General features: G+C 40.0%; 1 protein-coding gene across 2 annotated transcripts in view; it reads right to left on the bottom strand.

Annotated features, from left to right (window-relative positions):
- LOC126262315 (coatomer subunit gamma) overlaps positions 1-21,243 on the bottom strand; it is a 113,802-nt gene that overhangs the window by 80,774 nt on the left and 11,785 nt on the right. For both annotated transcript variants that reach the window (XM_049958878.1, XM_049958871.1), the window contains exons 5-6: positions 19,257-19,386; positions 4,417-4,674 (exon numbers count right to left, since the gene is read on the bottom strand). In XM_049958878.1, coding sequence (XP_049814835.1) covers positions 4,417-4,674; positions 19,257-19,386 — 388 coding nt within the window. The remainder of the gene's footprint in view (positions 1-4,416; positions 4,675-19,256; positions 19,387-21,243) is intronic.

Below are 21,243 nucleotides of genomic sequence, written 5' to 3'. Positions count from 1 at the left end.
ACAGGCGATAACAGAGACACTAGGTCACAATACTGAAGAGCTATCTATCACTAAATTTTCTCTTCAGACAAAGGAGAAGAAAACTGTCTAATACAATAAAATGAGCTTTCAAAAATGTTACCTCTGCAGTTCTCAGTGTTCATTGGGATGGTAAACTTGCCAGCATCAAATGCCACAGATCCAAAAGAAGAAAGATTCCCAGTCATCGTTATATTTGAGGACAGCAAACAGCTTACTGGTGTTCTGGGATTACAGAATACTTTTGGTAGAGAGCTAGCAACTGTTTTTCTGGAATGCAACAAAGTATTGGGGTATTGAAGACAACATACAAATTCTCTGCAATGACAACTGCATCAGATAATGGCCATCTTAATGGGGCATGCAACTTATCTGATCACAAACTGGAAAGGAAATTTTATTTCCCATGCCATTAACACATGGATGAACTTATTTTAAGAAATGTGTTTGAATGTACACTATATGGGGGTAGGAAGCAGTCCTGGAGTACCAGCTTTTAAAAATCTGAAAGATAACTGGAAAAGTATCAATGTCAGTAATTATTTCATGTGCAAAAAAGATGGTCTATTTGGTTTTTAATGAGTCATAAACTAGGCCAGATGTTTGACGTTCAAGTTAATGAGGTAGTCCAACAGTGAGATGCGATTACTGTAAACTGTTATACGTCTGTGTAATATTTCTGGGAGGAGACTTTTGGAAAAATCTGAAAAACACCCTTACGGAGGAGTGCATTAAGCAAGATTGAAGGCAAGAGCCAGTAATTGATTAAAAATGTTTCTGCTAAGATCACAACTTGAACTATATATTAAAAATAAATGTACCCTGAGATGTATCAATTTTATTGTAAATGTTTGTTTCAAACTTTTACTTCAGTTCAGTGGAGTTTTAAAAGTTCCTCACCTGGATCTGTGCCTCCTAATCTGAAATCAAATGAAAAGGCAGATTCCATGATTTCTGAAACAACTATAAGGGAATTGAGTACTCATTTGTGGTATTTATCAGAACAGTTTTCTCTCTTATCACTCTTTGATGGTGAAATAGACACACAAACCAAAATCTAAATGAGAGCAAATTTTGAGAGAAGAATCTAAAAATGGAAAATAGATACTGGAGAACATGATGGACCATTATATGGTAAGAGTGATATTACTCTGATTACCATTTACTATTGCTTTTATTTCATTAATTTGCATCTCTTAATTCACTCTTGTCTTTAGTCCAGAGAAAACATTAGCCGACTTCATGTTAAGCAAGAACAGCTGAAGATTGTGGACACTACTTTTATGCCCTTTGAAATGAACGAGCAGCACTTCATATTAAGAAGCTAAACTGATATTTAAGGAATTAACAGCTGTCAATGACTCTTCCGAAATGCTTGTTAAATTAGTGCAAGATTTTCATGGAAAAATGTTCAAATGTGTATGAATTCCAAAGGGACCAAACTGCTGAGGTCAGTGGTCCCTAGACTTACACACTACTTAAACTAATTCACAATAAGAACAACACACACACCTATGCCCAAGGGAGGACTCTAATATCCAGTGGGAGGGACCACGCAGTTCGTGACATGGCGCATCACACTGTGCAGCCACTACGCGAGGCATTTTCATGGACTATTGACAGTAGGTGAGGAGCAAAAGGAATTGTATGTGTTGTGTTCAAGATCAGTGCAGACTATACCTAGATTAAAAGAAACAAACACTGAAAGCAATACTCTTAAGAATACTAAACAAACCCTAAAAAGCAAAAAGGTATTCAACTTTAATTTTATGCACTCATCAATAAATTTTACACAAAAGCTAACATTCCCAACATTTAAAATTTGTCACTCTAGTCGGTATGGGTTAAGTCATTCTACTGACATGAAACTTTTCTCCAGAGGAAATCTAACCAAACAGAAACATTTAAGGGGTGAGTGTAAAATTTTTGAAAAAACATACCATATTTACTCGAATCTAAGCCGTACTTTTTTTTGGTGTTTTTGTAATCCAAAAAACCGCCTGCAGCTTAGAATCGAGTGCAAAGTAAGCGGAAGTTCTGAAAAATGTTGGTAGGTGCCGCCACAACTAACTTCTGCCATCGAATATATGTAGCACTGCACTGGCATGCTTTGCAGGCACAAAGATAAATACTGGCGCCAAAACCTGCGTGTCAGTAAAAAAAAAAGGTGGAAGACAAGCTTTCTTCTCCGCCCCGAGTTTTGACCACTGCATTTTATACATTATCCAATGAAGTAAATACAAATTCCGTATTGTTCATCTTCAATGTAGCAGCATTTCAATGTACTACGAAAATCCGACTGGCAAGACTGTTTAGGATGTTTGTCAATATGGCCAACTCTACGTTCTGAATTTTTTCCTACCTGTGAGAAGAGATGGTTGCTAATAGGAACTTTTATGAATTGTGAATCACATGCAGTATTCTCTTCGCCATAAGAATAAGACGAATATAAACATTTTGCCATGTATTCTTTCGTGTTTGCTGCTATTTCATTTAAATCCTGTCTGCCTAATAAACTACGAAACTAGGGTGAGACAACAGCAAACGCGGAAGAATATACATATCATGTCATGTTTATATTCGTATTATTCTTATGCCTAATAGTGATACAGTCAGAAATGAAGCACGGCGATTGACTAGATTTTTAAATCTAAGATGACTAATTGCTATGCAGAATGTAATATACTGAAGAGGCGTCTGCAAAGATTTTCAAATGGAGAAAAATTTTCGCTAAACTCTCGTTCAGAACGTCTTCTATCATAAGCAGTCTATTATTTGGTTCTTGTTGATCATTATCAAAGAAAGCAGCAGTATAAGTAACAACAAATAGCAGTCTCTTGCCATTGTTTTGCTAATGAGACAATTCCTCTCTTTTTTTATTGTAAGCTGCGGTAGCGCGCACAAAAGCAAGCCATGCTGAGAGCGGGGACAGGCCCTAAACACTCATTATCAGAATACAACAAACAATTCATGACACAGTACAGTAATGCATTTTCAGCTTAGAGTGACAAACACCTACAACAAAGAGAACGGCACTTACCAGATCAAAGCAAAATAAGCAATCAATTCAAACCAGACGAAGCACGTGAAAAAGGAAAGGTACCCGTATAAATACGGACGGAGCGCATGACGCATAGCAATGGCTCCTTAGTAAAGCATAACTGCTAAATTTACGACTCAAACCTGCTGTAGCTGTATCGTCATTCATTTGACCTAAATTGTGTCTCATATTACAATGGACCAACTTTGTTTCGATTTCGAGGTGTGGCCTAAAACTTTTCTCTCCCCTTGAATTTCGAGTCTCAAATTTCAGGTGTGGCTTAGATTCGGGAATTTTTTTTTCTCCTTGATTTCGAGTCTCATTTTTTACGTGCGGCTTAGATTCGAGTAAATACAGTAAAATAAATAAATACATTCAGCCAAAATAAAGGGCACCCTAACTGATACCGACTATATAAAAATGACTGATTTGAGTGGTATGCCCAGCACAATTTTTCCTGTTTTGTCCTTAATCCTGTGCTTGCATAAAGAGAGAAGGGAACAGAAAGAATGTAAAACAGGAAACAGTTTCTGTCTAATATATGCACATGTCTAATACATGCACACACTAAGAAGCGTGCAATAAGGTGGCTAATGGGAGTAGCTGACTCAATACGAACTAAATAACCTGGACAGATATTGATCACTTTGCAGTTGTTATCAACTTTAGGTCACAGATGACACTATGTTTAGGGCATGTAAAACATCAATATGTATGATAATTTCAAACTCAGTTACATATAACATTTCAGCTTCATTAACTCAAGTGTCATATCTACATCTTCGTAGGTGTAAACATAACGTATATAGTGTTGTCTACATGCTAAGGTATGCTGCATTCTGTACCAGATGATGTCATTGAGATTCTTTCAGTTCAGCAACTCCCATTATCTTATTGAGTGTCTTCTAACATGTGTATAGTAGATTTAGATTACTGTTTATTATAGCCTCTGATTGTTGAAAGTAAAAATGTGGTATTTCACAATAACAGACTTTTACATACTCTTTATTCAACAATCAAGTGTTCAGTATGAACAACTATGATGATCAAAAAATTTCAAGATGATAAAATATGTTGAGACAATACTTACTTTAGTGGGTTTGTATATTGTGACAAACAGTATTGAAAAAACTCAATTCTTCAAAGAGGCTATAGAAATTATTGAAGTGATATCACATACAGTTTGAACACTGTTCTGTGCTCTTAAATTATTTGTGTCCAGTGAGCTATGTTGAATCTTACATTACATGGAATTAAGAATTAAAATTTATAAAGTGAATTCTTTTATCACAAGACAGTCTCACAACCTTTGTAATACTGAAAACAATTTTCCTAATCCAATGACTTGCACAACTTACCTTGTTGAGTGTTCTGACAGCTGCAAATCGGAGTGTTGGCTTTGGACTGGAACAAAAGAGCTGCAGCACACCTACAGCTGGTGCAAGTTCCCTGGAGGTTGTGCGACGGAGGTTGACAATGGCATGGGCTGCCTCATAAATTACCATTTCAGATTTATGTCGCAGGCATGAATCAATAAATTCAAGCAAAGGTGAATCTGAAGACCCACCACTGCCCACACTATCTTCTTCTTCCAACAATTTGCATGCAATACGTATCTGAAACAAAAGGTGGTTTAATAAAATCAAATTGTGTCGTCATCTTCAGTAAGAAGACTGATTTAACTCAGCTGTTTATCCAGTTCATCTCTGCAAAACTACCACAATCTACTTCTATTTGAACATGCTTATTGTATTCAAGTCTTTGTATCCCTCTACAACCCCCCTCCCCCCCAAACACACACACTTCCTTCCATGACAAAAACTGTAATTTCTTGCTCCCTCAGGAAGCATCCTATCATCTGATTCCTTCTTTTAGTCAAGCTATGTCATATATTTCTTTCTCCCACGTACATTTAGTGCATCCTTATTTGTTATTCTTTCTACCTATCTAATCTTCAGCGTTCTTTCGTAGCACCACATTTCAAAAGCTTCTACTCTCTTCTTTGTCTGAACTGCCTCTCATTCATGTTTCACTTCCATACAAGGCAAATACAGTCACAGAAAATTTCCTGAAACTTAATTTTTTTTCAATGTTAACAAATTTCTCTTTTTTCAGGAATGCTTTCTTGCTGTTGCCAGTCTACTTTTCACATCTTCTCTACTTTGTCCATAATCAATTATTTTGCTGCTCAAATAGCAAAACTCATCTGCTATATTACGTGTCACATTTTCTAATCTAATTTCCTCAGCACCCTGCGATTTAATTTGATTACACTGCATAACAGATGTTTTGCTTTTGTTAATGTCCATGCTGTAATTCCAGTTCAACTGCTCTTCAAAGTAATTTGCCATCTATGACAGAATTACAATGTCACTCGCAAACCTCCACAGCTTGCTCAGTGTACAGACTGCATAACATTAGGGATGGGTTACAATCCTGTCTCACTGCATTCTCAATCACTGCCTCTCCTTCATGTCGTTTGACTATTGTAACTGATGTCTGGTTTCTGTACAAATTTTAAATAATCTTTTGATCTGTATATTTCATCCCTGCTACCTTCAGAATTTCAAAGTACAGTCAATATTGTCAAAACCTTTCTCTGAGTCCATAAATACTGTAAATGTAGTTTTGCTTTTTGTTAACCTACCTTCTAAGATTATTTGTAAGGTCAATATTGCCTCGTGTGCTTTTACTTTTCTCCAAATTCCTAACTATCTTCTCTTGGGTCACCTTCTAACAGTTTTTTTTTTTTTTTTCAGTTTCCTGTAAATAATTCATGTCAATATTTTACCACCATGACTTATTACACTGATGGTTCAGTAGTATTCACAACTGTCCACACCCACCTTCTTTGGAAATGGAATTATTACATTCTTCCTGAAGTCAGAGTGTTTTTATTCTGCCTCATGTATCTTGTGCACCAAATGAAATAACTGTGTCATGGCTGGCTCTCCCAAGGATCTCACTAATTTGGAGCATACATTGTCTACTACAGAGGCCTTCTTGAACATTTCTTTGTATTCTGCTGGGTGGAATCGTCCAAAAGGCACGATATTTTGACAAGCCAACTTCTTGCCTTCTTTAGGTGTACCTGCAGTCTCATTGATCTCTGATGGATGCTGACTATATATCGTCTGTCCCCCTCCTGCAACCTCTGTCTCGGTGCCTCTGTGTGGTCTGTGGCTGGTGGCAGGGGAAGTGTGGTGCTCGGTGGTGGGGCAAGCAAGGAGCAGGCCATGCCAGATCACGAACCACAGTCCTTTTGCGGTCGCAGCTGCATGCAGATCTCAACTGCAGTGTTGACAATGTGTCTTCTTTAGATGTCTTAACGGTAGCGGATTTCCTTGTAGACTCTTGATGTGATTCATCATACTCAAGGCTGGATCCTTAGCTGAAAGTCACTGTCCTTATTTATTAGCTCATCATACTGTCTGATCTCCACTGCCTCTTTGAGAACACAATCCCAGAGGGTATTCAACTGCTGCAACACCGTTATGCCATCGTAGCACATTTCATGTGCATGGAAGATGCAGTGCTCTGCCATGGCAGACATTGTCAGCTGTACATTGTCTGTGGGGTGTTTATGCTCAGTGCATCTCTCCTGTACTGTCCAGATGGCCTGACCTACATATATTTTCCCACACATGCAAGGGATGCGGTAAACACCTGGTTTCCAGAGACCTACGTCATCTTTGACTGATCCTAATAAGGTTTTAGTCTTGCATGGAGGGCAAAACACGCACCTGACATTGTGTTTTTGGAGTATTCTGCCAATCTCTGCCAATATGTTCCTGACGTGGTACAATCACTGATGCAGTCACTTTGTCTTTGTTCTCACCAGGCTGCTATCTCAGTTTCTTCAATCTAAGGGCACATTTTATCTGGCAGTTGTACTAACTGTTCGTGCGGAAGACTGCCTGTACGTACTGCAATTCAGCTGCCAAGTTTTCACGATCTGAGGTTTTGCGTGCTCTGTGTACCAGTGTGCCTAGGAAACCTCACTGTGAAGGAGCACGACAGCTGGAAGCATGCAGGCACAAATCTGTATGTGTCAGTTTATGGTAGAACCTGTTCTAGTGTGCCATCTGGTCTTGGCTTGACGAGAACATCCAGAAATAAAAGCTGGTTGTTTTCTTCTACTTCTATTGTGAACTTGATATTGTAGTGAAGTGAATTCAGGTTCTGCAGAATGTCTTGTAGGTGATGTCATCCATGTGGCCACATTGTATCGCCTACATTCTGGAAAAAGCAAGAGGGGTTGCAGACTGCTGACTCCAGATCTTGTTTCCACTTGGGGTCTTTCTATGCTTCATCAAATTCTTCTTATAGTATCATCTCTCATATTCACATACTTCCTCTTTGTATGAAAGTATAAAATTGTCCTCAAGTTTGTTTCCTTATGTAGGCCCTCTATATCCACCAATGAACCAAAACATTAATACCACCTGTTTAATAGTGTGTTGGTATACTTTTCAAACACAGTACAGCAGTGATACTAATTGGCATGTGTTCTACAAGTCCTTGACTGGTTTCTAAAGAATGTGGCACCAGATGTCTATTCACAGGTCACTAAATTCCCACAAATTACATCTATGAGACTTATGCTCCTCAAACCACTGCAGTACAATTCTGCCCTTGTGTCGTGGAGAGCCATGCTGCTGGAAGATGTCATCACCAGTATAGAAGACTTCAACTGTGAAGGAATGCAAGTATTTCTCAATAATCTTAATGTAATTCGCTGCTGTCATGGAGTCTGAGTACTACCGTAGGACCCATAGAAGTCCCAACAGAATGTACCCCCTAACATAATTCTGCTCTCACCAGCCTGCATCTGTGGTGCGGTGCATGGATCAAGCAGCCATTCACCTGGAAGACAGTGTGTAAGGACCCAATCATTCAACAGGCAACATATTTGTATCGATCCACAGTGAAAACTTGGTAGTGCTGGGCCTACTGCAACCATAACTAACAAAGTTGTTGGGTCAACACAGGTCATGTGATATGGAGTTCTATGTTCAACAATGGCCTTTGAATTGTGTGCTTTGAAACACTTGTGCCTGCACCAACCTGGATTACACTGCAGGGGATCCTGTGACTGCTATATTTTGTGATGAGATGTGGACATCCCAATACCATCAGTCTATTCAAATCTTCACCATCCTTCAACCACTTTCCATAGCTGCTCACGACAGTAGTACACAAACAGTAGTCCAGGTTCACTGTTTCAGAGATTTTTGTTTCCAGTCTTGCCACAACAATGTGCTTTGTCAAAACCACTTATATCAGTGGATCTCTTTATTGTAATGACTGCCCTCTTGCCTCTTTTCCGTTAACATTCTTTCCTCACTGAGCCTCATGCCTGCGGCACCACAAGGAGGCACTGAACCCGGCGGTGGATAGTGGTCATAATGCTTTGGCTCGTCAGTGTATATGCCTTCTACCTTTCAGCTTTACCTTCTTTGCTTAGTACTGGCTTGCCATTTGAGTTTTTAATAACCACACAGCGTATCTTTTCTTCGAAAGTTTCTTTAATTTTTCTATAGGCGGCATCAATCTTCCCCCTAGATGTGCAGTCTTCCACAGCCTTGCATTTGTTTTCTAGCCATCCCTGCATTGCCATTTTGCAATTTCTGTTAATCGTAATTTTAGGGTTCTGTACCTTATTTGTAGAAACAGAACCATTATTGGATCACTTCGTTGTCTGTGTGTGTGTGTGTGTGTGTGTGTGTGTGTGTGTGTGTGTGTGTGTGTGTGTGTGTGTCCGATTGTTAAGAACTCTTTTTCTCAGGAACATGCGGACGCACGGTTCCGTGGCGGTGCAAAAATTCTACGTCAATATGTTGAAAAGATTTGACCATTTATGTCACATATTTTAAAACTTGTGAACTCATTCATCCAAACCTACAGCGCACTTCCCATTGACCTAGAATCATGAAATTTGGTACAAAGCAATGTTTCATGCTACAAGTAAAGGAAAACATCTGAAAATTGTTAATGTAATTATATCACACAAAAATATTCTTTTATCATTTTTTATCCATCTCTTTGTATGTCTGTCCATCTTTTAAGACCCCTTTTTCTCTGGAACAGGTTGGCATATCAAGTTCAAATTTAAGTCACCACTTTTGGTGGTGTAAGAAAATTAAGCTTATAATACAAAGCAATCAAAACATTTTGTCATTTATGTCACATATTTTGATACCAACAAACTCACTCATGAAAACCTGTAGGATACTTCCCGTTGACCCACAATCATGAAATTTGGCAAGATGCAAAGTTTCTTACAAGGGAAGCTCCCCATCACACCCCCCTCATATTTAGATATAAGTTGGCACACTGGATAGGCCTTTAAAAACTGAACACAGATCAATCAAGAAAACAGGAAGAAGTTGTGTAGAACTATGAAAAAATAAGCAAAATATACAAACTGAGTAGTCCATGCGTAACATAGGCAACACCAAGGCTGATGTGAGCTCAGGAGCGCCGTGGTCCCGTGGTTAGCGTGAGCAGCTGTGGAACGAAAGGTCCTTGGTCCAAGTCTTCCTTCCAGTGAAATGTTTTACTTTCTTCATTTTCGCAAAGTTATGATCTGTCGGTTCTTTCATTGACGTCTCTGTTCACTGTAATAAGTTTAGTGTCTGTGTTTTGCGACCGCACTGGTAAACCATGCGATTAGTAGACGAAAGGACGTGCCTCTCCAATGGGAACCGAAAACATTTGATCGCAAGATCATAGGTCAACCGATTCCTCCACAGGGAAACGCGTCTGATATATTATATACGACACTGGTGACGGCATGTGCGTCACATGACAGGAATAGGTTGTCGACCCACTTAACTTGTACACTTGGCGAATGGGTAAAAAGATTCTTCTACCCTACCCGACTTCGGTTTTCTTGTGGATGTGATATCACTCCCAAAAAAGTGATGAAACCATAAGAGTTTGTCACATAAACTGAAAATAAAAAAAATAAACTTTTCATTGGAGGGAAGACTTGAACCAAGAACCTCTCGTTCCTTACCTGTTCACGCTAACCACGGGACCACTGCGCTCCTGAACTTACATTGGCCTTGATGTGGCCTATCTTGCGCATGGACTACTCAGTTTGTATATTTTGTTTATTTTTTCGTAGTTCCACCCTCTGCAACATTTAACAACCTCTCGGTTCTTCAATTTATCAATGTCCCATCACCTTAATTTCCTACATTTTTTAAATTTCAGTTTTAATTTCCAATTCATAACCAACTAATTGTGGTCAGAGTACACATCTTGCCTTGGAAATGTCTTAAAATCTGGTTTTAAAATCTCTGTATTACCATTATACAATCAATCTGAAACATTCCTGTGGCCCCACAGCTCTTCTTTCACGATTCTGAAATCAGTGTTAGCGATGAATAAATTATGTTCTATGCAAAATTCTACCACACAGAATCCTCTATCATTTTTTTCCCCCAGCTCATGTTCTCCTAATGTTTTTCATTCCCTCTGTTTTCTTACAGTAGACATCCACTCATCCGTCACAAATTTTCATCTCCCGTAACTACATGAATAGTTTCCATCAATCTCTTCACCATCCGTGTGGCTAGTTGGTATATAAACTTTTACTTATGTGGTGGGTGTTGTCTTCATGTCTTTCTTGGCTATGATAATGCGTTCACGATGCTGCTCATGGTAGCTTATCCACATTCCTATTTTCTTATTCATTATTAGACTTACTCCTGTATTACCTTTATTTGATTTTATGTTGTGGCCCTTTACTGATGTTTCCTGAAGTTCTGTCTTCCAGGCACCGTACTACGTTAAATCTCTCTACATTTAATCTCAACCTATCCATTTCCTTTTTAAATTCTCTTACCTATCTACACAATTATGGGCCATCTTAGATTCTATGCTCTGACTCATGACATGCCAGTTTTGTTTTTCCTGATGGCAACATGAAATTACTGTGCTATATTAATAGTAATTCTCATATGACACACAATTGCTTTAATGAATCTTGGCACTCACTGTGCCATGTACAGAAAAAATAAAATGTACATTGTGTAACACATTACACCAGCAAACTAAGAGAATACACTTACAGATAATAATTGTGACCTACAAGAATGCATAGCAATGAAATGACATCAGTTCCAAAAGATGATGAACAGCAAGCAAATTACATAGTTAAAAGTTTCACTCCAATATAATTAAATCACTGTCAATCATTATTTCTTAAGTGATGATGATGTGTGAAACCAACTTCTACAAAGAAGAATTTGATAACCTGCCTGCTATATTATTTCTGTACATTGGAAACCATTTGGGTACAGTCTGTGCCAAACCCATTAAATGTGTAAACCAAGTAAGCACCTCATCCTATTATGTTGTAGAGAATACCAGGGCATTCTGTAAATAGTGTAACGAAAATCACAGCTTTGTCCTTTACAGTCCACTAGGTATATGTATAAATATCTATAATTTGTGACAACAGTAACACTTTTTGATGATGTCTTCTTGTCATGTCATCATGTTCACCGAGTTTGATGCTAAAAATACATGTTCGATAAAGAGGTTTCAGGGCCACTAGAAGCGGCCACTGATGTATGTAAGGACTTCAGAAAGTTTTATTTGTCGTCCATGAGAAGACCACTGCCGAACAAGAGTGGTGCATTGTCAAAAGAGAGTACATGTTCTCCATTTCCCGCAGATGTAGTTCTGCTGTGGCATTGAGAACAGGTGCATTACAGTGTTTATATGTAATGGCATGGCAACTGGAAATGTACTCCAAAGTTGAAGTATGAGGGGCAGTACTACTATTGTGACCAAAATGTCTAAATTCCACACACAGTCACCAAAAAAATTCTGGTGGTACATGGACCAAATTCAATTTCATGTCCGGCCACAGTGAGACGATGGCAACAATTCAGCCAAGACGGAACAGAGATAGGTGAAGCTGATTGGGAAGTCCACATCTTGCACCATGTGATTACCATCTTTTCAGCAGGCTGAAAGAAAACTGGGAGGGAGTGGGAGGCAGGGTGGGAGGGGGGGAGATGTTCTCTTGATGAGGATGTTAATGTTTTTTATTCCAGTCTTTGATCACAATATCAATTCTTTTGACGATGACCGGTTTCAGTCAGTAATGACCATCCTCAGATCTACAGTATAAAAATATATTCACCTAGTGAATAGTGTCTCTTTGACCACAATACAGCAGTACCTTTTCTACACCATGTCTTAAAGTGATAAGGCCGTAATGGCATCGTCAAAACATAAATATACTCAACCCATCATCGTCACATAGATATAAAATAAGGTGTAGAATAGGTCACATAGTCCATACTGTCATTTTTGCAGCTTGCTACTGAAGCAAGTAGCTAGCAGACATATGTTTGCCTACATCCTACATAGGTGTCACTACTGTAGGCTTAGATGTAGTCATCACTTACGTAAGAAACATAATCTGATAAAACACATTAGGTAAAAGACATGTAGCAGACTTTTAAATATTGATAACTATTATAGAAAACATGTGTGTTACAGTAAAAGACGAATACAGTTACCCATATAAAATTATTAAAAGGAAATATATAAAGATAATAGGTCTGACACTTTTATAGTTAATTTACGGTCAAAAATTAATATATGTAATACATGCCTGCAGCACCTATAAATTACCTATGAAAGATAAAATGTCTATATGACAGCTGAAGAAAAGACAGATCAATGATCAGTGCCCTCTGTTGGGTCGGTCACCAGAATTTTACACAGCTCTTTTTATATTAATGGGTCTACACTGTGGGGTAATACAAGGAAAATTACCAAAAATTTCTAAAAGTGCCTCATAAGAGTTTATCTGGACACCACCAAAACCATACTTTTTCATATTAGGCGCATTGTGCTGCCACCTACTGCCAGGTTCTCAATATCAGTGACCTCAGTAGTCATTAGACATCCTGAGAGAGCAGAATGGGGCACTCCATGGAACTCACCAACTTCGAACATGGTTAGGTGATTGGGTGTCACTTGTGTCATATGACTACACAAGATTTCCACATTACTAAACATCCCTAGGGCCACTGTTTCCAATGTGATAGTGAAGTGGAAACGTGAGGGGACACATACAGCACAAAAGCATACAGGCTGACCTCGTCTGTTGACTGACAGAGACCACTGACAGTTGAAGAGGGTCATGTGTAATAGGCAGGCATCTATCCAGACCATCATACAGAAATTCCAAATTGCATCACGATCCATTGCAAGTACTATGACAGTTAGGCAGGAGGTGAGGAAACTTGAATTTCAAGGTCAATTGGCTACTCATAGGCCACACATCACACCGGTAAACTCTAAACAATGCCTCGCTTGGTGTAAGAAGTGTAAACAGTGGGAAAACATTGTATGGAGTGATGAATCATGGTACACAACATGGCGATCCGATGGCAGGGTGTGGGTGTGGCGAATGCCCAGTGAATGTCATCTGCCAGTGTGTGTAGTGCCCACAGTAAAATTATGAGGCAGTGGCGCTACGATGTGGTAGGGGCTTGCACCCCTTGGTTTTTTTTTTTTTTTTTTTTTTTTTTTACGTGACACTATCACAGCACAGGCCAACATTGATGTTTTAAGCACATTCTCGCTTCCCACTGTTTAAGAGCAATTCGGGGATGGCGATTCATCTTTCAACACGATCTCGAGCAACTGTTCACAATGCACGGCCTGTGGTGGCGTGATTATATGACAATAACATTCCTGTAATGGACTGTTAATGGGCTGCCATTCCCCAAGAAATCTTCCAGCACCTGACTGAACGTATGCCTGCGAAAGTGGAAGCTGTCATCAAGGCTAAGGGTGGGCCAACACCCTATTGAATTCCAGCATTACCAATGGAGAGTGCCACGAACTTGTAAGTCATTTTCAGTCAGGTGTCCAGATACTTTTGATCACATAGTCTACCATAACATACAGAAGGGGGGGGGGGACTTTTTCCCCTTCAATTGGATTGAGTTACAAATTATTATACACTTTCCCGGATCAATAATATACATTAACCATGTTATATGTGCTAACACAAAACTAACATGTTTTCGTACGTTTTGTTGTAGACTGCAAAAACAACTAAGTCACATGCACCCATGTCAGAACTGTAGAAGAAGAAGAAGAAGAAGAAGAAGAAGAAGAAGACAAAGAGATGTGTTACAAATGACTATATGTTAATCCCAATTGATGGAAGAGAAGACAGCTAAAAACAGGAATAGGGAGAAAGGTCTATAAAAATACGCCACAGAGAAATGAAGGTTCTGAACTAAAAATTAAATGGCCTTTGCCATAATGTCAGGATGGATAAAAAGTAAAATGCCGTCTACAGCCTGCACATTGTTCGCTAAAATGACCAATAAGTCGTACAGCAAATACAACTGAGAATATAAGTAGTTAAAAAAAGGACATTCCATCAGGAATTGGCGGACCATCAAAGGTTGAGCACAATGAGCAAGAAAAGAAAGCTTCCCATTGAGCATGAGCTCCGTGAATTTCGTAGTTTCAACGAATCGAAGAGCAGCAGGCTCAAGATGTAAAGACAGTGGAAGACACCAAACGTGGCACCAGAAATTCATACAAATGGTTTTGTCATTGGAAAAATGAAAGCCATTATTGATGCTCCATGAGTGAAGATGATTGAGACATCGCTGAAGATGCCGCTTAATGAGACAAGTCCATGGAGAACTGCAATAGATGGCAAAATCGTCAACGAAAAGGGAGCTGGAGATGCCTGATGGAAGACAGTCCATTATAGGGTTAATGGGGATAGCAAAGAGGATGATGTTCAGGACGGAACCCTGAGGCACACCATTTTCAAGGATAAAGGTGTCCAACAAGCCAGAACCTATCGATACCTTGAAAACTCTGTCTTTTAAAAATTCCTGAAGGAAATGGGATGTGTGTGGCTATGGAAGCCAACCGTGTAGAGAGTACAGAGGATACCAGTCCTCCAGCAGGTGTCATAGGCTTTACCAAAATCGAAAAACATGGCCACAGTCTGGGATTTCCGCAGAAAACCATTCATGACATGGGTGAACAAAGTGATGAGATTGTCAACTGCAGAGTGGCATCCTCGAATTCACACTGTGCAGTGGTTAGTAAATTACTAGACTCGAGCCATCATACCAGCTGGACATAAACAGAGCTGGTGAGAGAAATGTGGCAGTAGCTAGAAGGAAGGTGTTTATCCTTACCAAGCTTAGGTACGAGTATGAAAGTGGCTTCTTGCCAGTGTCTGGGAAATGTGTCCCCTGCCCAGATGCAGTTGTATGTATGAAGCAGAAAGTGCTTGCCCGCAAGAGAAAGGTGCTGCAACATCTATATGTGAACATCATCTGGTCCTGGAATGGAGGATCGAGATGAAGTGAGAGGATGAGCTAGCTCCCTCTTAGTAAAGGCGGCATTGTAGCACTCACAATTCTGAGAAGAGAAGGGTATCGCCTGAACCTCCTCCACTCATTTCCGATGGAGGAATGCAGGATGATAGTGGCAAGAGCTTGAAACATTCGCAAAATGGTGGCCCAAGGTGTTGGAGATAGCAATAGGGTCCACTATGACATCATCTGCTACTGTCAGGCCGGAAATTGGGGAATCGTGCTTGGTACCGGACAGCCTTAGGAGGTTGGCCCACATGAAGGAAGAGGCAGTGGAACTGTTAAAACAACTAGTGACTGAAATTCAGCTAGCTTTTTTACTATCCCGAAGAATGTGACTACACTGCGCACACAACTGTTTATAATGAATGCAGTTTGCCATCATAGGATGACAGTCAAAACTGCAGAGAGCACATCTCCACGCGTAAATTGTGCCGTGGCACGCCTCAGTCCACTGAGGGACCAGGACACGGTGCAGTAAAGAGAAAATATGAGGAATGGAACGTTCTGCGGTGGTAAGGGTAACATTTGTAAAATATTCTACCTGGTCATCACAACTGGGCAAATAATGTTCATTGAAGGTCGCCAGAGATGAGTAAAGCCTCCATAACTGCCGTTTGGGTGTGCATGTAGGTGGGGTAGGAGTCGGTAAGTGGATAGCATACGGGGAATGCTCGCTAGAGTATGTGTCAGAGAGAATGGACCACTTGAGATAATGGGCAAGCTGGGTAGTGCATAAGGGTAGGTCCAAGTGGGAATAGGTATGCATGGAGTCTGAAAGGAATGTGGGTGATTCTGTGTTAAAGCAGAGGAGGTTAAGTTGATTGAGGCCAGCCAAAAGGGTACTTCTCGTGCATGTTCTGGGAGGACTCCAAAGGGGATGGTGTGCATTAAAGCCCCCAAACAGCAGAAAGGGATGAGGTAGCTGCCCAATGAGCTGTAGGAAGCCTGCCCTGGCAACTTCAATGATGGAGGGGATGCAAACGGTATAAAGGGAAAAGGTCACGTGAGGAGGGAAAAGGTCACGTGAGGAAGGAAAAGGCGAGCTGCAACAGCTAGAAGGCGGCAGTCAGGGAGATGGGATGACTATAACCATCATTCCATATGAACAGCATGAATGCACCCCAAGATGAAATGCCAACCTTGGCGGAAAATCAGAACGGATGGCTCTGAGCACTATGGGACTTAACTTCTGAGGTCATCAGTTCCATCAAAACAGACTGGGAAGAAATGGTGAGAGCTCAAAGCTGTCACGAGGATGCAATTTTGTTTCCTGGAAGCAGAGAATAAGTGGAGATGGCGATTCTAAGAACAACCATAAGTCCTTTTCATTTGATCGAAGGCCATGAACATTCCATTGAAGGAAAGTCGCAATGAGGACGGGGGAAAAAATGAAGGGGTGTCACCTAGGCAGTTGCTGAGCATCAATCTTCAAAGACTCACTGCTACAGGGCACAGAGGCTGAAGGATCCTGCTCCATGAGATCTACAGAGGCGTCAGCATTCTCCCTCTGTCAATCTGCCGAGTCCACAGCAGAAAAATGATTGGCGGTGTGCGCTGGCGACATAGAGGTCAGCCACGAAAGGTTATCACGTGCCGACGCCATCTAAGAGGATCTCTAAGTCAGCGAAGCAGAAGATCATTTGCCTTTGTTTGACTTGGCTCCCTTCTAGTTGGCAGAGGAAGACTCAGATATTGTTGGGTGGAGGGACGTAGGAAGTCTTCGCACGAGTATTCCTTCTGTCATTTCTGGCCTGCCGGTTGTGTAGCAGGTGACTTTACCCCAAGAGGCGAATGTCAGGTGGCTTTTTGTACAGCTGAATGAGGAGACAGTGATGCTATCAAGACACTGGGCGATTTAACTATCATAGTGCTGAATTTGAGGTCGCATGTCTGTGTGGCCACATCCTTCATGGAGAGAGATGAGATGTAGCAAGAACAGTAATGTCAGTAAGGCCAGATAGTAGAACACACAGTCTGCGACTAGACAATAACTTGTGAGCAACCGGGTAGGGCAGTTTTTTCTTTACCCAAATCTTCTGGACAGCTGGCTCATCGAAATACATTGGACATTCTTGAAAGGAGGCAGCATGGTTGCCATTGCAGTTGATACAATGGACAATCGCCCTCTTGCACATCCCTACCACAGGTTACACATTTGGGCGGCTATCAACAAGACACTTCAGTGTGGTTGAAACGAAGACACTGGTGGCAGTGCATTGGGTTCGGAATGTACGGCTGGACTGAGATAAATTACAGCCTGCTTTGATCTAGAATGGGAGCACCACTGTATCAAATGTGAGAAAAAGAGTGTGTGTGTGTAGGCACTAAGGACACATCTACCTTTTTCATCACTTGATGGGCCGCTATGACATGCTTATCAGGGAGGTAAGATTGGATTTCGGCCTCGTTCAGACCATTGAGCAGCCTAGTGTAAGTAATACCACAGGAAGAATTCAGAGTTCTATGGGTCTCTACATGTAGAGGATGGTGTTGGAGAGTGAAGCGGAAAGCAGTTGTGCTTGAGAATCAGAAGTAGTCTCTAAAATCAAAGTGCCATTGCATAAACGAGAGCAGAATTTCACAACACCTTTCTGAATAAGAAACGGATTTTCCATAGCAAAGGACTGACCGCCTTCGGTACGTGAAACCACAAGGAACCGTGGTGCAGGAGGAGGGTCTTTGAAATGGGAGCTTCATTCTGTTTACATTTGGTAGACATGGACTGTGAAGATGATGACTGGCTCATTGTGAGAAAATCCCCTATGATTGTGAGCGCCTCTGACTGTGCGCTCCTTCTAACTGGGGCCCACCTTTACAAGGGGGCGCACTCGTCTTAAGTGATTGTTCACACTTCCCGAACACCTGAAAGAGGTATCAATTGGCAATTTGGGAAGAGAGCAGCTCTGGCAATCACCCCTCCCTTAGTCTGGCCTGTACCAGTAGGTACCTGCAAACCCTACCTGTCGACCCAGGGCTGGCTGGGAATAATGCGTTACCCAGTCACCTGTTATGCGTCAGATGTATGGGCCGGCCTTCAGAAGTGCACGGGGAGGAAGAAAAAGAAGGGAACCTCAAATGCTGAAGTGGAGGAAGGATAGGAGAAGGTGAACAAAGAAAGAAAAATGAAACAAAAAACAGTGGTGCGACTGTTCTGATGTCAACCACAGAAAATGCAGAACACATTCCGAAAAACACCCCACACATGTCCCCCTTGGAAGGGGAAAAAGAACAGCAAGAGTGTAGGCATGCAGCATGGAAGGGAAAAGATGCTGCAAAGATTGGGGCCCCAGGGTAGCCAAGCACAAACCCGCGAAAGTGCAGTGAGCCCCCTGGGGGTACAAAGCTGACATACAGAATAGTTATCAATATACAATTTTATCTGTGATGAACAATTAACAATCAGCATTTTAACTTCAGTTGATTTCACAATGGCAATTATTATAAGTTTTTTGCTGCTCATAGGTTCCTCCAATAATGCACCATGAAAGGTCACCATTTTCCATGGCGTTCATCTCGGAGAGAGCTTTTGTTGAAGTCAAATTTTTGTAGCCTAGATTGTTAAACTTAGTACAAGTAAGTGAAAGCTACAGTGGTTTTTTCACTATGTGGCAGAGCACTCACTATAATGAAACTTCTCTATGGCTTTAAACTGTATTATAAACTAGAGTTGGAATATGAATCTGTCTTTCACAGAAATAAACGTCTGCAACTGCGACACCCTGTGTATGTTTTGCTATCAATTTTTCTCCTTTCTTTTCTTTCAGAACACCCTGAATTAAGTAAGGGAGGGTATAAGAACTCACCAACATGCAAACAGCATAAGGAGACTTCAGAGCCATACGTGTCAGCTTGGCCACGAGCTTGGTAACTGCGAGCCTGTCTGATTTTCTAATGTGGTACAGCACTCCAAGAGCGTGGTACTGGACCATAACACTGAAAAACAACGGTTACAGAAATTCAAGATGATTGCTCACTAATGGGTCAGGTGTGCATACATACATGTATTAAGTTACAAGAAGTAACTGACTCTTGTCTATTATATTCTTAAATTAACTCAATTTACTACACATACTATGGATGTTCAATAATTCCTAATATTGTTGCAAAAGAAACAAGCCTGTGTACATCACTTTTTTTGTGAAACTGAGTTATTAGTACCATCACAATCTACATGGCACTTCTCATTCATTGACAAAGCAGTTTACATCAAATACAACAGATGGTGAAGGAAGAACCATTTGAAAAACACCACCTAAGTTTGACAGTATGAAACATTATCTCCATGGAGTTGGTAGCACATGGTGAACTTCTCTGTTTCCATCAATTTATATCAATATATTATGTATTTTGTGCATGATGTATATTGTATTTACCTAGATGTTGTTATAAGTTTTGTGTATCTTAAGTCTAATTCCACTAAATACAAACTATAATGTGAAAAATAGTCATTTGTTTTAAGAGGCGGTGTTGTTGCTAGTCTTTCTGGTATTTTGTGTAGATACTTGGGGAAGTCCTACAGATAGATGTTTAATGTAAGTATTTCGTTCATTTTTTTGACTTGTGAAATGATATTTACAGGTATGGTGTTCTGACTATAGTCATTTTACCTTTGCTTTTCATGATTCACAATAACTATATTTACCATATACAAATATTGCAAGTTACACTATGGTATTATTTTTCAGTTTGTATTAAGTCTGGACAGGATGTAAGTGGAAGTTCTTGGCAAATTTAAGCAGAAGGCTTAATATGGTTGTAAGCGTTACATTTTATTAAACGGTTCTTTGCATTTAAGATAAAAATGGCAGATGAAAATGAAGATGATGGCTTATTTGCAGTTGAAAAAGTCTTGGCACAAATATGTTACAGCAAATTTCCTGCCAACAAAGCAGTAGTCAAAGACAAAAAGCCATCCTGCAGAAGGAGGTCTTGAATGATTCATATACTTTATTGTTAATAAATAATATTATGTAGCCTAGATATCAGCCCTCTTTTGCTACAGTAATACACGTTGCACAAGGCCTATGAAAAAGCAGCTGGTAGATTAAGTACAGAATATGAAATATAATTTTATTATTTTCTAATTCAAACATTTGTCAACAAAACTGAATTATTTCCAAAGATCATACTCCAGATTAATCTATATTAATAATAAAATTATTGTTGTTCTGCACAGGCTCACTGTGCCAGCAAACGAGTGTAAAATAACTTGACTTACAATTAGTAGCAGAAATTTGCCTCAATACGAAAAAACTGGAAAGAAATTCAAGCTATTGATACATCATTTATCAATTAAAAAACAGACCTGGGCAATCTGGACAGTTCTCTGATGAATGTAAGTGAAATGTGCATACTGAAGGATATTTCTACAGGTAAAAATTAATTTAGGCATTCTCATATCAGTGAAGAACATTTTCATTTAATTTCAGATTCAGTAAACAATTTTATTATTTTCCCAGATAATTAATTCTTCAGTAATCCAATCAATATGGAAATGGGTAGCCAAGAAAATGTGGCACTCATTCTGCAGGAAAACTATACATAGCTCTGTGCAAGAAAAAATTGGGGTTCAGAAAGAGGACTCATTAAATCTCTTACGAGAAATTCAGCCAGGTGCTAAGAAGATAAGAGGTAATCTCTTAGATGCCTCAGTTATATCAAAGAAAGTCAAATATCAAGACATTGAAGACAATTATGATGATGATGATCCTGATTCAAATTCTAATTACAGTCTTTCAGAAAACCTGCATGACAAATTACACATCCAGAATCATGATTTTGTTCAAGGAC

This window comes from Schistocerca nitens, chromosome 1 (genome assembly GCF_023898315.1).
Source record: "Schistocerca nitens isolate TAMUIC-IGC-003100 chromosome 1, iqSchNite1.1, whole genome shotgun sequence".
In the NCBI taxonomy this organism is placed as follows: domain Eukaryota; kingdom Metazoa; phylum Arthropoda; class Insecta; order Orthoptera; family Acrididae; genus Schistocerca; species Schistocerca nitens.
The sequence above is the reverse complement of the archived record's forward strand: the minus strand, read 5'-3'. Positions and strand labels throughout refer to the sequence as shown.